A 15,220-nucleotide genomic window follows, 5' to 3' on the forward strand; every position below is an offset into this window, starting at 1 on the left:
AAGTAACACATATGATCAAATTGAAGTGTCACTAACATGTGAATCATCTATTCTTGCCGTTCACAGTCAATGCGTGTGCGCAATGCCTTAAGGGTCTAATGATTAGACACGTTGCAACGGCAGAAGCTAGTTCGTGAACACAGCTCTGCAAGTTATACATTTGAATGAATATCTGTAGATCTTCATAGGATTTAGTTGATCATTAAATACAAAAATATAAAGGCGTTATGTGACATTAAAAAATTGCCATAGTTTAAAAACCTGCAATGTTTAGTTCATACAAACACACAAACCAGCACATGCTCACCTGTGAAAGGTTTTCCACATTTCTTTGGGATTTTACATTTTGTTTGTTTTTTTGTTTTGTTATCTGGGAAAACTCATTGGATCATTTGAAATCTTGACCATTTCAAGATGGCAGATGCAACAACATGTCTGGAGCGGTCGAATGAGGCATCTACACATGCAAATATGTTTCTGCCATAAATGAGTCAACCAAAATGACAGTCCGTCCAGAAAATGACTTTAGCAGAGTTCAAGGTTAGGGAAAGGTGGGAACTGGTGAATGATCAACATAACTTTAATGATAAAATAAACAATCAAAATGAAAGTAAAGCGGCAGTCATCGGGACGGCTCACGCCACCGGCCTTGCGCTGTTCCCTTGGCTCTTGAAGGGCAACTACTTTTTGAAAAACAATCAGTATTAAAAGATAGAGGGAAGAATGTATATTCTTAACCATATATCCAGTTGTGTGCACTACATTACAATGGAGAGAAACAAATATACAGGAAGAATCTGAACCAGGAGAGTATCATTTCAGAAGTGAGGGAACAGAAATGTCAGGTGTAATAGTTTTATGACCTTTGTCTAATTGACAGATACATATCCATCTCCTGCTTTTAATTCAATAAGGAATCAAGGTATTTAAAAATGTTATATAAATGTAAAAATATTTTTTCATAGACATTAATGGGAGACATAATTGTCAAAAAAACAAACAAAACATTTTTTTTTTTACAAAAACCTATTTTAAAAAATATACATTATTATGTTACAAAATCACATTTTATTTCCTGGGGTTTTCTTGAGATCCTGTACATCCTGGGTGTACATTAAAAAAGAATAAGGTATAGGGGTTAATAGCTGTTTTCTATGTGAATATATTGTAAAATGTAATTTAATCCTGGGATCAAAGCTGGATTTTCAGCATCATTACTCCAGTCTTCAGTGTTAAATCATTTTGAAAATGCATATACTTCAATAGTTTAAAAACCCATACGGGTAGCCTACATTAACATTTACATACATAAGTATACCAGACTACATACAAAAATACAAAAAATATACAAAAAATATACAGAACAATATATATTTTTTTAAATCTTCAAAAATGTAAGTGCAACATTATCCAAAAACAGAAAGAAAGAAGAAAAATACAACATTGCAACATATATTGACTGTAATATTGCTTTGCTTATATTGTTATACTTCATTTATTTGTTAATTTGCATTGATCATAATAAAGGACAATAAAAAGGAAAACCGTTCTCAAATTTGTTACAACCTGACCCTAAGCAGGATCATACACCCTGTATTAATAAACAATTAATTACTACTAATACTACCACTAGTAATAATAATAAAAATAATAATAATAAATGTATCTATTCATTTTTAACTTAAACCATAAAATAGCAGTGCACTTTTGTATGTAATGATATCTGAATGAAACCACACAGAGGAAACTCAAATTCCACTTCAGATCTGAGACAGATTCAGTGCAGATAGAATCTCACTCGATCGCTGTTCTGCATCCTGTCATCTGTTTCAACAATGACAACATAATCAAATAAACACATTATTTCTTTGGTGAATTAGAGGAAATACATCATTTTGTTTTCTTATTTGTGTTAAATTGTCTGTTTGTAATATTCACCGTTCTGGCATAGAAGTTGTGTGCAACAGGAACAAACAGCCACCAGCAGAACAGCAGTAGCAACAGCAGCGGGTATCAGACTGGGAACTGGAATTACAGACAGTCATTACTGGAATGCTACTGATTTTACAGATATACTTTCGACTTTTGGTCATCCGTTGAATGAGACTGTTTACATAAATGGCGCCATCTGGTGGGTTTTTGAATAACAGCAGCTCAAACAGCTCAATGGTAATCAGCCCAGGAGAATATATATATATATATATATATATATATATATATATATATATATATATATATATATATATATGTATGTATGTATGTATACAATTTTCATGTTAAATAGGTTAGTTCACCCAAAAATGTTATCCCATGATTTACTTACCCTCAAGCCACCCTATATGTATATGACTATCTTCTTTCAGACGAACACAAAGTATTTAAAAAATATATCCTTGCTCTTCCAAGCTTTAGTGATTGAGGCACGAGATTTTGATGCCCGAAAAAGTCCATCCATCCACCATAAAAATAATCCACATGACTCAATGGGTTATTAAAGGCCTTCTGAAGCGAAAGCAATGGGTTTTTGTTAGAAAAATATCCATGTTTGGAATGCCATTCACCATCTAATCTCTTCTTGTTGGTCTGTTGTAACCTATGGTTGTAACATCAGTGTTTAGAGAGACTGAAACTCCCTTTGCCACATTCACTTCATGTTCACTAACACCACAAACACCTGAAGACACAAAGTTAATTATAAGCTGAACACAATTATATAACAGGAAAGTGCTGTGAAAATATTTTTTGCTATTCTTGCATTCGTTTTAGATTATCCAGCATTAGAACAAATCAGTCTGGACAGTGTTAATCATCTGTAGAGCTCTTAAATTGAGTATTTGTTGGGAAGAAATTAGATAAGATTCTTAAAGGTGTATGCATTGGTGTATGCATTGTACTTTTTATGTATTGTTGTCTAAATGCTGCAACCAAATTGCCTTCAATTAGACACATGAAATCAAACAGCAGAAGAACATCATTTATTTACACATTATACATCACTCACAAACACCTCTACATACACATCCTCTTCCCACACAGAGATCATTAATCGTTTTTATCAACCCCTAGACCCCGGTGTAAATTAGTGTATTGCTATTTTCCACCATATTAAGTCATGGTTTTTATTCATTTATTTTTAATTGTACAGTATCAATGCCTTTTTATTTCAAATGCATTTATAGAATCCGATTTATCAGCAATTGAAAGTTTAAGACTGATTTAACAGAACAATTCAAATTATTTTGAATATTCCTCTTAAATATTAATAGTGCTTCAGAATAAATGACCAGGACACAATTTTGCACGCAAATCTGTTACAGCAAACTCTTAAAATAACAATTTCGTCCTAAACCATAGAGATTTAAAACATCAATAGCTAAAAATGATTACACCTGAATAAATTCATACAGGGTCATGTTCACACGCACTTTTTGTTTCATTATCTTCGAAAAGGACGTTGTAACAAATTAATTTTGCACCTATTTGCACTTACCACTCTCTAACACACACACACACTAAGAGCAAAATAAAGACCCTCATTTTACAGTAGTCACACAGTCCTGATTCTGTGGAAATAAAAGCTTTTGTCTGTGTAAATGCACAAGTAAAATTGTGTTCTTCTGTATAAATGCAAACTGAAAGTTGTTTTTGACTAGTTGTGTATGACTTGTTTTGCTGACATTCCCAGATAAAATGCCCAGACAGCAGGTTATGCAACATGGGTTTACTATCATTTTCTTTCTTTCTTTCCTGCTCCGCAGCAAGTTATGATAAAGGGATAGATACATCAAAAATGAAACCGATATCATTTACTCAACCACATGTTGTTCCAAAGCCACAACACATTTGTTCATCTTAAGAATGAAGATATTTTAAATGAAATCTGAGAGATTTCTGTCCCTCCATTGACTGCCCACAGAACTATCTATCTGTCGCTTCAAAAGTTAATAAAAACTAATCTATATGAATCAGGCAGTTTAGTCCAAATTTTCTGAAGAGACTTGATCGCTTTATATGATGGAACAGATTGAATTTAGTCTTTTATTCCCATTTATGATAAAATGTACAATGGGTGGAAAACACTCTTTCTATGTAGCAAAAAATACTTCACGGCATTTAAATGCATCAATTAATCATGGTTGAGGAGAGTAATGCAAACACTTTTAAAGATATACTGTTCACCCCTATACATATCACAGATGTTTGTTCACAGATGATAATAGAACAAATCCATGAAGGCTGTATAAAAACACTATGAAAACAGTAAAAATTGGTCATTGTTTTATCAAGTCATCACACATTTGTGTGCTGTAACATTTCACCCGACAAACATCACAGTATTAACGCCAAAAAAACATGACATCACAAGACATAACAACAACCATGATAAAGTTGCTAGTGCATCAGTGATGAAATTCCTATAACTAGATGATTCAATATTAGCTTAGATATTTCTGATAACAAAAATATTTTAGAGACGCATAGATTCCAGATGTTATGAATGAATCATGTTTTTAATAATATTTATCACATAAACACACAAAGATGTGTCACGTTGCTTTGCTTGTTTCAGAAAAGAAGACAGTGTTTTTGTGGGTTTACTTCAAGGCACTTTTTCCCTTGGCTGATGTACAAGATAAGGAGATATTCTGCCCAGAATGCAAGAAACACAATATTGGTCTCATTAAAACAGCTAATTAAAAAAAAACAAAAAAACATTTGTGTTAGTAAAACTACAACAATTATGTCCAGTTCTTATTGATTTATGATTAGATCTGGGATAAAAGCTTTTGAGAGGAGTTTAGCATATATTAGCTTTGGCACTTAAATGGCTTTTCTTCAAATATTTACCTGACATATGAAAATCATGAAACACCTCTATTGATTTATACATTTACAATGAGCACCAGACAAAAAGAAAAATACAAAAATAGGAACAAGGGATCAAGATTGCTGCCAAAGCAGAAAGGGATACCACAAGTTGGAAAAACAGAGTATTAAAGTGAAGGCAATCGTCTCCATCAAACAGTCATAATATTCTAACAAACACATCAGCAAAATACAATAATTCCATGAGTAAAAAAAAAAAAAAAAAAACAATATCACACTTGACAATCACAGCTCAATATTACTGAAAAAGACACAAGAAGGTCTTCATCTCCTCATGCCAACAGATAAAATGAAAGAATGAATCAGCAGCTCATAAAATGTCACAGATGTGTGTTCAAAACTTCAGGTGAACTTCATTTTTTGCACATTTCAACCATGAAGATAAATATCTATATACCTAATGTATGAAGATTTACAAGTGTAAGTGCATTGTTTTATCAAGTATAAACACATTTGTGTGTTATTATGCTGTAACACTCCTCAGGTTTAACATTTAACACAGACTGTCTCATATATGACTCCAGTTAAAGGCACAGAATAAATACCTGAATGTTTCACCAACTTTAAAATAAATAAATATATTTCAAGCGTCTTAAAGCTGGTTTTGGTTTCAGTCTAGCTGCTGGAGTGTGTTTTCTGATGAAGGTAGATAAGTAAGGGTTAATTTAACTGTTTAAACTATAAATATTACATAAGAATACCAGACATTTCCAGTAACAGCAACAATACCAGTAAAATCACCTACAGTATCAGTAGCATAGGCTGTCTTTGTGTTGAGGAGAAAAAAATATTGGTCATAATGCCCGTCTTGTTGAGGTAATTGTAAAAAACAGTTCTATCAGTTATAAGAGGAAGTAAACAGACGGAACAAAATAACTGAGATGTCAAACCAGATCAGCATTATAGTGGAAATGTTAAGAAACAGAGATAATAACTCAGTTTCTGTCTGGATCACTGTAACAGCTTTAATAAACCTCTAAACCTCGAGCACTCGCTGATCTAATGCTGAAAACTGTTGTTCTGTTTCTTACTTTATCGCTCATATACGGTTTAAGGCTAAATGTGTTCATATATCATTTAATATTTATGACTTTTAATAAAGTTCGGGAGGAGCATGTTCAGATAATTAACACGAGTGGGGAGCATTCAGTTAATCAATGATAAGAGGTGTATATGTAAGGGATCCCCGAATCCCGAGCTTGGAGCCTCTCCCCCGGACAGCACGCCACCAAATACACATAAACCTTTACTCTATCTAATTATATATAAGTGTGAACTCGTGAAATTGGTTAAATTGGTATGTAACAGGTGAAATGTTTACTGTTATTGGTGCCGACTGCTGAAATCTTGGAATCGTGACGCAATTACTCTGAGCGATGAGAGTTTCAGCTGATCCTCTTCTCTCAATCTTCCTAACTCTCTTCAGTGTCCATTGTTTTATTGGGAGCCTCGGCATGAGTCAGACGATGTTCCATGTCCTCCAAAGGAATGACATCGGGATCAGGTGATGGGTTACTGTCAGCATCATCGTCCTGGACGTCATCGGGATCAGGTGATGGGTTACTGTCAGCATCATCGTCCTGGACGTCATCGGGATCAGGTGATGGGTTACTGTCAGCATCATCCTCCTGGACGACATCGGGATCAGGTGATGGGTTACTGTCAGCATTATTCTCCTGGACGACATCGGGATCAGGTGATGGGTTACTGTCAGCATCATCCTCCTGGACGTCAGCATCATCCTCCTGGACGTCATCGGGATCAGGTGATGGGTTATTCCTCCTGTAAGAAAATACAGATTCACAGAAGGTTACTGTTACGTTTGGTTGAAGCAGAGGAGGAAACAGGATCCAAGTGCAGCACTCTTTTATTAAATAAACTCAAAACATCACAAATACAAACTCAGACTCAGACTCAGGAACAGGAACAAGACTCGGGAACGGAACAACCACCATTAGTGCAACGATAAGAACTGACCAAGACACATGACAAAATCACATGACAAACAGGGAATCACATTAACAAGACACAGAAACATGACAATGACAAGAACAAACAAAACCTAAAACGTGACAGTAAAAGTGATGAGAAGGATTGATGTTTCAGTTACACAAACAAGAAATGAACAAAATGTTTATTTGGGAGTTGTTTTTGATTGTTTTGACTGTTTAACCAGTGAATATCTGCTTCTGTACTGTTAAAAGTAAAGAACAAAAAAGATAACATTTCACATTTACATTTGTTACATTTTATTTACATTTATATTAAATCCAGAATTAAATTAAATCCTTTGTTTTTGCACAGTAAATCTCATATATCTTGCTAAATCATCTGATATTAAATACTTACATTGGTACTGCTGCATGGTTAATTACATTCTGTGAGGCTAGAGTATAACTCCTGTGGCGACGATAGTTAATCACACCAGCAGTTACAGCAGCAGCAACAGCAGAAACCAGCAGAACAACAGCAACACATATTCCTGCTACAGCTCCTGGAGACAAACCTGAACCTGGAACATCTACAGAGACACAGTCATTATTGTGAATGATCATTTTTTCGACCCTTCTATATTGATCATCAGCTGTATCAACAGGAAACATTTTTCAAGTTATCAAGTTAATAACATTAGTCAAAGTGTTATTGGGCAAACCTCAAAAGTCAACTCAACATTTACTGAGTTGATTTAAAAAATATTGAACTGTTTTTAATTCCTCAAAGGAATGCATTGAATGATTAAATTATACACTCACCAATGACAGAAAGACTGAATCTCTTCACTCTAGTGACACTGAAGCTGCTGTTGAAGATGTTGATCTGTAGTTTATATTCTCCAGAGTCTGTGTTTGTGATGTTCCTGATGGTCAGAGATCCAGTCTGATGATCCAGCTTCAGTCTGTCTCTGAATCTCTCATCATCTTCACACTGAACATCTGTACAGATATCGATGAGATCTCCAGTGATTTCAGTGATGAGAATCTCATTAAAATACCACGTCATCACATCATTTGGTTTTCTTGCTACAGCAGGATCAAAAGTGATGGATTCTCCCTTGTTTCTCTTCACTTCATCTATTTCAGCAGCAGAAACACCTGAAACACAAACCAACAGATGCTGGAGGATCTTTTGCTGAAAACAAACTAAAACTGCAAAACATGAGAGAACTGTGAACATGACTTTGGATAAGCCCTTTCTTGACTTTAGATCTGAAAAGAAACATTTTGGTTTGTGCCTACAAACATACATTAACAATGCGCTTTAAAAATATATAAACTGCATTTAAATGTTATTAAATGACTCACCTTGGACAGTAACATTGAAGATCTTTCCACTGTTCCTGCTGCTGTCCCTGCTGTTGCTGATGATATTCAGTGTATATTCTCCAGCATCTGTGATTGTGATGTTCATGATGGTCAGAGATCCAGTCTGATGATCCAGCTTCAGTCTGTCTCTGAATCTCTCATTACCTTCATTACACTGAACATCTGTACAAGTCTTATTAATATCTCCATTGATCTGAGCGATGCGAAAGCCATTATAATACCATCTAAAATCCTCTTGTCGAGTTGTATTAACACCAGTGTGTAGAGTGACTGAATCTCCCTCCATCACTGACACTTCATCTGAACCAACACCAGAGGCACCTGGAGAAGAAACAGTTAACATAACAAAAACAAAACTATGCAACTGTTATTATCTAACAGATCATACAGATTTGAGCAGAGAATTATGTCTGGATTCATAATGTCTGGATTCATAATGTAACACGTGGAAACAAACAGCAGAAGAAGTTTTGATTTAAACGTTCACTCCTCAGGCAAACGAGACCGATCTCATGAAAGTGCGTATCTATAGCACGAATGATAATATCTCGTATCATTTATACGCCAAAAAGAGTTTTAGCGTAAATATGGTACGCAGTTTTCGCGTGTATATGATACGCACTTTATGGCGTGTAATATGCACGCTCCTCACCCCTAATCCTACCCAAGGGGTTTGCAGTGCGTATCATTTGAACGCTAAAACTCGTTTTGGCGTATAAATTATACGAGAATTATCATTCGTGCTATAGATACGCACTTTCATGAGATTGTGCTGGGCAAACATATGAGTCTCATGGATGATCTACACACACCCAATACACATTTTCATAATCAAACATTTTCCTAGACTCATAATGTATTACATAGATGAATAGTACCCATAAAAAATATTTCAGAAAATTATGCTATTTTCCACAGCATCAAGACTCATAATCCAGACCCTTTCTTCAAAATATGTTTAGTTCTCCCCGTAAATAACATATTTAGGCTACATTACCTTTTATTCATTTGGCAGAAGCTCACTCACATTACATTCAAGCTACCTTTGATGCACTGATGTAAAATAATATTTACTAACAGTATCATAACAGTTTGTCAGGTTTCTGTCACTTCGGTCTAGTTTGTTGTTGGTTTTGTGACAGTGACACGCCTGTATTTTCTTATCTTATGTCTGTGTGCTTAGTTTTTATACGAAGTCATTTAGCTACAAAGTTCCCATTGTAACGCCACTGAAACTGATTTAGGCTGATTCTATAATTTGTTAATTGTCACCCGATAATAATCCTGCCATCATCACTACGATACATATTTGTTCAAATAAATCGGTGCAACGCCGCAAAAGAGATTGTAACAAATATTGTCTTACCGTGGTCGGTTGAAATCAAGATCACCGAGAGCAAAACTAGAAGCGACATTTTCCCCACCTGATTCATAGTTAGTGATGTTACGTCTGACACCGACGCTCCGAAGCTTGCTTCAAACTCGAACGGTCCTTGCAATGAACCACTGCTTCGGAGCTTGTATCATTACGTCACTAGTCACGTGAAAATGACGTCTGAAGCAAACACACTGCTTCACTCCTGTAGTGAACCACATGGCTGCTTTGACAGCCCAATCCAGTGTTGGCAGGTTTGAAACCTGGCGGCTGTATTTCTTATAAAAGTGAAGGTAAAAAAAAAAAAAAAACTATAGAAACCATTACAGAAATTCAATTGGATTTAATGTTTTTCATGGGAATTTATTGGTTGTAATGGGAATTGTCATGGTCTCTGTGGGTCTCTATGTGTTGGGTTGTATTGGTGGGGGCATTAAATCCTAATGGAATATGTCCCGAACACACTACAAAAAAGAATTATGTAGTGGTTTAAATGGTAAAAAGCCAATGGTTACTATTTTAATATAAACCATTAGAATTTCTGTGATGGTTTCAAACTTTTTGATCTTCTGTCCTTGTCTAAAGAAATAATTACACAGACACATCCTGCTTAATCTTTTATTATCAAGGTGAACACATGAAATTCATTAGTATCTGTAAAATTCACCTACATAAATGAGTTTCACAGCAAACACTGTTTCAGCTTTGATCACCTCGGTAAACACGTAATAAACGGGGCGTTATGGTTGTCAGCTTTGTTGCATTACATTTACTTCACCATACAATTTCTATCTGAATGAAGCTTCGAGTAATGAACCATTTTCGACACAATTGTATCAGAAAGCAATAATGCTTCGAAACGCTTCATTTGGCCATCACTATTCATAGTGTGCCGCTTTAAGGGCGTACTTGTAAAACTAGTACAGTAAGTGAAACTAACCTGACAGCCTGAATGGAATGTAGAGCGATGACGACCGATGGATTGTAGAGCTATGTGTCATGATTCCTGTCCTGTGTTTCCCTTGTCTTGTGTGCACTTTTGTTATTTCCTGTTCTGTGCTATGTTTTGTAGTCCTTTGTAGTCTTTCTTGTTTATTAGTCTCCCCAGGTGTTTCTTATTAACCACGCCCCCTTGTTACTTAGTTAAGCTTGTTGGTCTCTGTGTATTTATAGCCCTTGTGTTTCACTTGTTACCTTGTCAGTTGTTGTTCATGTAATGGTTGCCTCTGTGATTCCCTGGTTTTGTTCCTTTGACCTTTGTGTTCCTTGTTACTTTATTAAATACCCTGCGTTTAGATCCTTGTCTTCGCCTGTCTTCCTCAGCAACGTTACACTATGGAAAGCAGGTGCTTTTCCCTAGACAGTAAAAGAAAGGCTTTTCCATTAAGCACCTGCTGGTAGAACTTGAAACTACTAATAAGCATTATAACTGCTGCAATATTCTGTATTAATGTCATGGCTATATAAATATCTATGGAAGCTTGTTCCGCCACAATTGTGACTATTCTCACAATTCAGGTTTTTTTTTTTAGCAAACTATTTTGCTATACTGAGTAAAATCGATTGAAATATGTTGAAATAAAATGTATTTGTATAAGCAACGTATTAAACTGCAAATTAACATTTATATTCCTTATAATAAAAACGAAAGACCTATGTTACAGACATATGAAAGACAACATTTCGTTGATTAGTTTTGGATAGATTACACATTTTTACTGTAAAATATCTGCCACCTCAAATAAGCTTTTGTTTGCCAATTTTTGCTAATATGTTAAATATAGTATGTTTTGTCAATGTAGGCTATATTCGAAGTTTGAAATATGTATGATAAAATGTATACTTTAGTTTTTACAAAGAAAGATTACACTTCAATTGTTGTTGTAATTGTAACCTTTTTAATAAAAAAATATATATTTACAAGGTAGATGTAAACAAATTTTAAAAGGTAAATATAAGCATTTTCTTTAAATAATTTTTATTGTGTTTTATTATTGACAAATTTGGGGAGAGGATACATATTCCAAAACTGAAAATACAGTATGAGAATTAACTGCACAATTAATAGACATGTTTTCCTTGGATATTATACAATTTGCAAGCAAAATTTGTGAAAAAAAAAAAAAATTGACATGCTTCCAACTGTGAACCAATTTGGTAGAATATATATATATATATATATATATATATATATATATATATATATATATATATATATATATATATATATATATATATATATACTGTATATATATTGCTCTTGCATTCTTTCTTGTGGCTATAGGTGACACACCTGAATGAATGGCTCATTAAGTATGCGGGCCCCATTGTCTCCTGAGGTGTGAACCACTACATATGCATGATGCTGTTGAATGGTTGACGCCCCTTGCGCATATTGCCTTTACAAACAAAAAGTGTTTTACAAGATTTAAATCAATGTATTGTGTTATGTGAATGATAAGGGCAGGATGATTTTCACATAATTTTGAAGAAAAAACTCTAGGCAAAGACATCAATTAGTCAAAAGTCTTATTGACACATATTTAGTATGTGTTTTGTGGCCTTATTTCAGAAACTTTAGTTTTTAGTTTTTTCAATAACCATGCATAAACATTATTCTCTCAAAAATACAAACATGTACATGCATGTTGCTCACATATTATGGTAGCCCTGTTTGTGCTAAATAGAGTGTAATTATACCTTTGCCATTAATATGTTTATAAGCAACTGAAAAAAGCACAAATGTCAGGGCATGTCAGAACATCTCAAGGACCCCAAAAACCCCTCAGACCTCAGAGGGTTAAGATATACTATATTAAATATAAGACAATAATCAAAGAGATAATGTGAATTTAACAAACTAATCAATACAATTATATCAGATCATGTGAAAACTATAAAATATATACAAAAAATATAAATGCAAAATATTGCAAAGGCTTCATACAACTTCATACAAGTTGCACTTCGCGTATCTTTGATATCAGAACATGAGGACGTGATTCCATCAGAATTTTCTACAACCTGTCAAGGTACTGTGGAAACCACTCAGATGATCCCTCCAGTGCACCAGAGTATGGAGATTTACCCTTATTAGCTGATAATTCTGATTATGTTCAAGATGGACATGCACATTTCTATCATAGCCCTCCTCTGAGAAAACCTAGCAATACGTTTTTTTTTTCAATCTCATCTGAAATGATCAGTGTTGGGGGTAATGCATTACAAGTAACATGCATTACCTAATCAGATTACTTTTTGATCTAACAAGTAATTAACTACAAGTAATGTGCATTACCTAATCAGATTACTTTTTGATGTTATGAGTAAAGAAACGCATTACAAGTAACATGCATTACGTAATCAGATTACTTTTTGATCTAACAAGTAAAGTAATGCATTACAAGTGTCATACATTATGTAATCACATGACTTTTTTCAATGTCAATGAAAATTACATTCTAATAATACAAGTACATTTATTTACAGTAAAAAAAGTCACTGCAGATTAAGTTTTTAAGTTTTAAATTTCAAAAACAATATTCACAATATAATTATGAATTGTAGCTGAAATATAGCAATTGATGCATGACGTCCACTACAGTGGACATGTGATTAATCAGAGTTTTCTCTCAATCTAAAATCAAAACTTGGAAAATTTTACTGTGATATGACTCATTAGATATTGCTTGATGCTGCAATATTTTTTTTTTACCTACAAGAGTCTCCTAGGATAGAAGGAATGGTTGGATATTCCGGAGCAACTTGGCATGTCTGACTGAGCCTTGGCCATCTTGGCTTGGAGGGGGAAACAATCGAAACACAAAGGCTTGCCACTTGATTGCAATTTATAGGATGATGCACGACGGTCCAATGAAGAGGCTGATGTGCAACTTTGCCATAAAAACCCGTGCAAATTCAAGAAAAGTTTTTTTTAATAGCTGTCCACTGTAGTGACCACTATGCGTGAAAGGGTTAAATAGCCTACATTACTTACAGTTTGCGTCGTCGTTGTTGAGTCCAGAATAGTCGACACGGCCTTATCTTTAAGCAAAAGTTTTCTGGCAAAGCCAGCATCACACTGCGATTGTTCTCAACAGTCACTCATCCTTGAAATGTGGAGAACACACGCTTAAATTAACCCTGCCGTGACTGGGACGTCCACAAAAAATAAACTGCATCCATTTTCCCCTGACGTCTGGATCTTTCGGCAGGGTATTATTCAAACATGTTTGTCCACAGCCAGGAACATCACATCTGCGTGACATCGCAATCTTCTTGTAAACAGACCCACTCGCTGTACGTCAACTGAACACATGTGAAGCGCGTATGGCAAGCCATTTTAACATTTAAAAGTTAAGTTTGACTATCCGGAATTAGCATTGTAGATATCACCAACGTCTTTATGAGTCGTAATTAAATTTTTTTATAGTTGGAATTGTCATTCAAGATATCTGTAACGTAATTGTGACTAGTCGAAACGACAGATAGAGATATCTGTAATGCAGTTTTGACTAGGCAAAACTGAATTACAGATATCCGCAATGACGTCATTGAAAACGACATTCAACTCGTCACACACCTTAAATGACAATTGCAGATATCTGTAATTCAGTTTTGCCTAGGCAGAATGAAAGTTAAAGATATCTCAAACGTCATTATGACTAGTGCAAATACCCTCCCCGCCATAATCAAAGAAGAAGTGGGAGGGTTCATTTCCTTATTTCTATGAATAGAGCAGTCATGGCATTGGCTGTAATCGAAAAAAACACCAGAAAATGGCATGAAATTCAACGAGCCCTCACACAGGGGATTTGTGGAGAGAGAGAACGTCGTTCTATTGAACACTGTGAAAGAAATCTCGGAAGAATTGAGCATTTGCTATCACCAGACACAAACAATGAACTCAAAAGCAGTTTGGCTCTGATCTGACCTAGCTGGTTAGCTATGGCTACCCAGCAAACACAGAACGTTGGCACAACGTAGCCAACCTTCTAACAACGTTTTAACAACATGGCCAAAAGGTTGCTATAACTACATTGTGGTGAAGTTGTTACAGCGTTGTCACAATGTTGACATTAAACCATCGTTCAGGGCCATTGCTTAAGGTTGTGCCTAGGGTGTCTTGACAACCACTGGACTACATAATGTACTCGTCACTGCCCTGAAGCGGGAAAATCAGCCTTTTAAATTCCAACCACCTGTTGTTGGGCTCATTGTGTTCTCATTCATCATCGAGCAAGGATACGTGAGTATTGCGTTTAGCCTTACCTCAGCTATCAAACACAACCTACAGCTTTAATTTCTAATGTGATTAATGAAGCATCGCTCCCACTGTTTAGTTTTTCGTTTGATTTTTCCTTATTTAGTCTCATTCGTTTCTTTGCTCCTCTGGATTTGTGGATATGTTTCCCCGGTGACACCTGCTCGGCTACTGTCTGCCATACAGACCCGGTTTTGTTCATTAAATGTTCTGATCTGCCTTTGCTTTTCATGTTTTATTTATTATACTTAAAATAAATGTGTATTCGTTTATTTCTTTTCTTTTTTTCTTTTTTCACAAATGTATGACTTTTGGAAGTGCAATTTGATTATATGCAATTTTAATAAAGTTGAATTAACGAAACCTTCTGTC

At 35.0% G+C, this 15,220-nt stretch overlaps 1 protein-coding gene and 1 long non-coding RNA gene across 9 annotated transcripts in view; both read right to left on the bottom strand.

The window, feature by feature from the left end:
• Positions 1-880: 880 nt before the first annotated feature.
• On the bottom strand, positions 881-2,741 carry LOC309475038. The gene is made up of 3 exons (XR_014197483.1): positions 2,324-2,741; positions 1,939-2,025; positions 881-1,824 (listed from the first exon to the last, which is right to left on the bottom strand). It is a non-coding gene; the product is annotated as an uncharacterized lncRNA (long non-coding RNA).
• Positions 2,742-4,024: 1,283 nt separating this feature from the next.
• Positions 4,025-15,220, bottom strand: part of LOC309476059 (uncharacterized protein) — a 58,802-nt gene continuing 47,606 nt past the window's right edge. Inside the window, exons 1-5 of one of the 8 annotated variants that reach the window (XM_082139200.1) lie at positions 10,526-10,714; positions 8,190-8,531; positions 7,641-7,979; positions 7,237-7,408; positions 4,025-6,669 (exon numbers count right to left, since the gene is read on the bottom strand). In XM_082139200.1, coding sequence (XP_081995326.1) covers positions 6,300-6,669; positions 7,237-7,408; positions 7,641-7,979; positions 8,190-8,531; positions 10,526-10,586 — 1,284 coding nt within the window. In that variant the 5' untranslated portion in view covers positions 10,587-10,714 and the 3' untranslated portion in view covers positions 4,025-6,299. Of the gene's footprint in view, positions 6,670-7,236; positions 7,409-7,640; positions 7,980-8,189; positions 8,532-9,207; positions 9,665-10,525; positions 10,715-15,220 lie in introns of those variants that run through there. The other 7 variants (XM_082139206.1, XM_082139203.1, XM_082139199.1 and 4 more) reach the window with 7 other exon arrangements.

Source organism: Leuciscus leuciscus (genome assembly GCF_965113295.1).
Source record: "Leuciscus leuciscus genome assembly, chromosome: 15".
Taxonomy (NCBI): domain Eukaryota; kingdom Metazoa; phylum Chordata; class Actinopteri; order Cypriniformes; family Leuciscidae; genus Leuciscus; species Leuciscus leuciscus.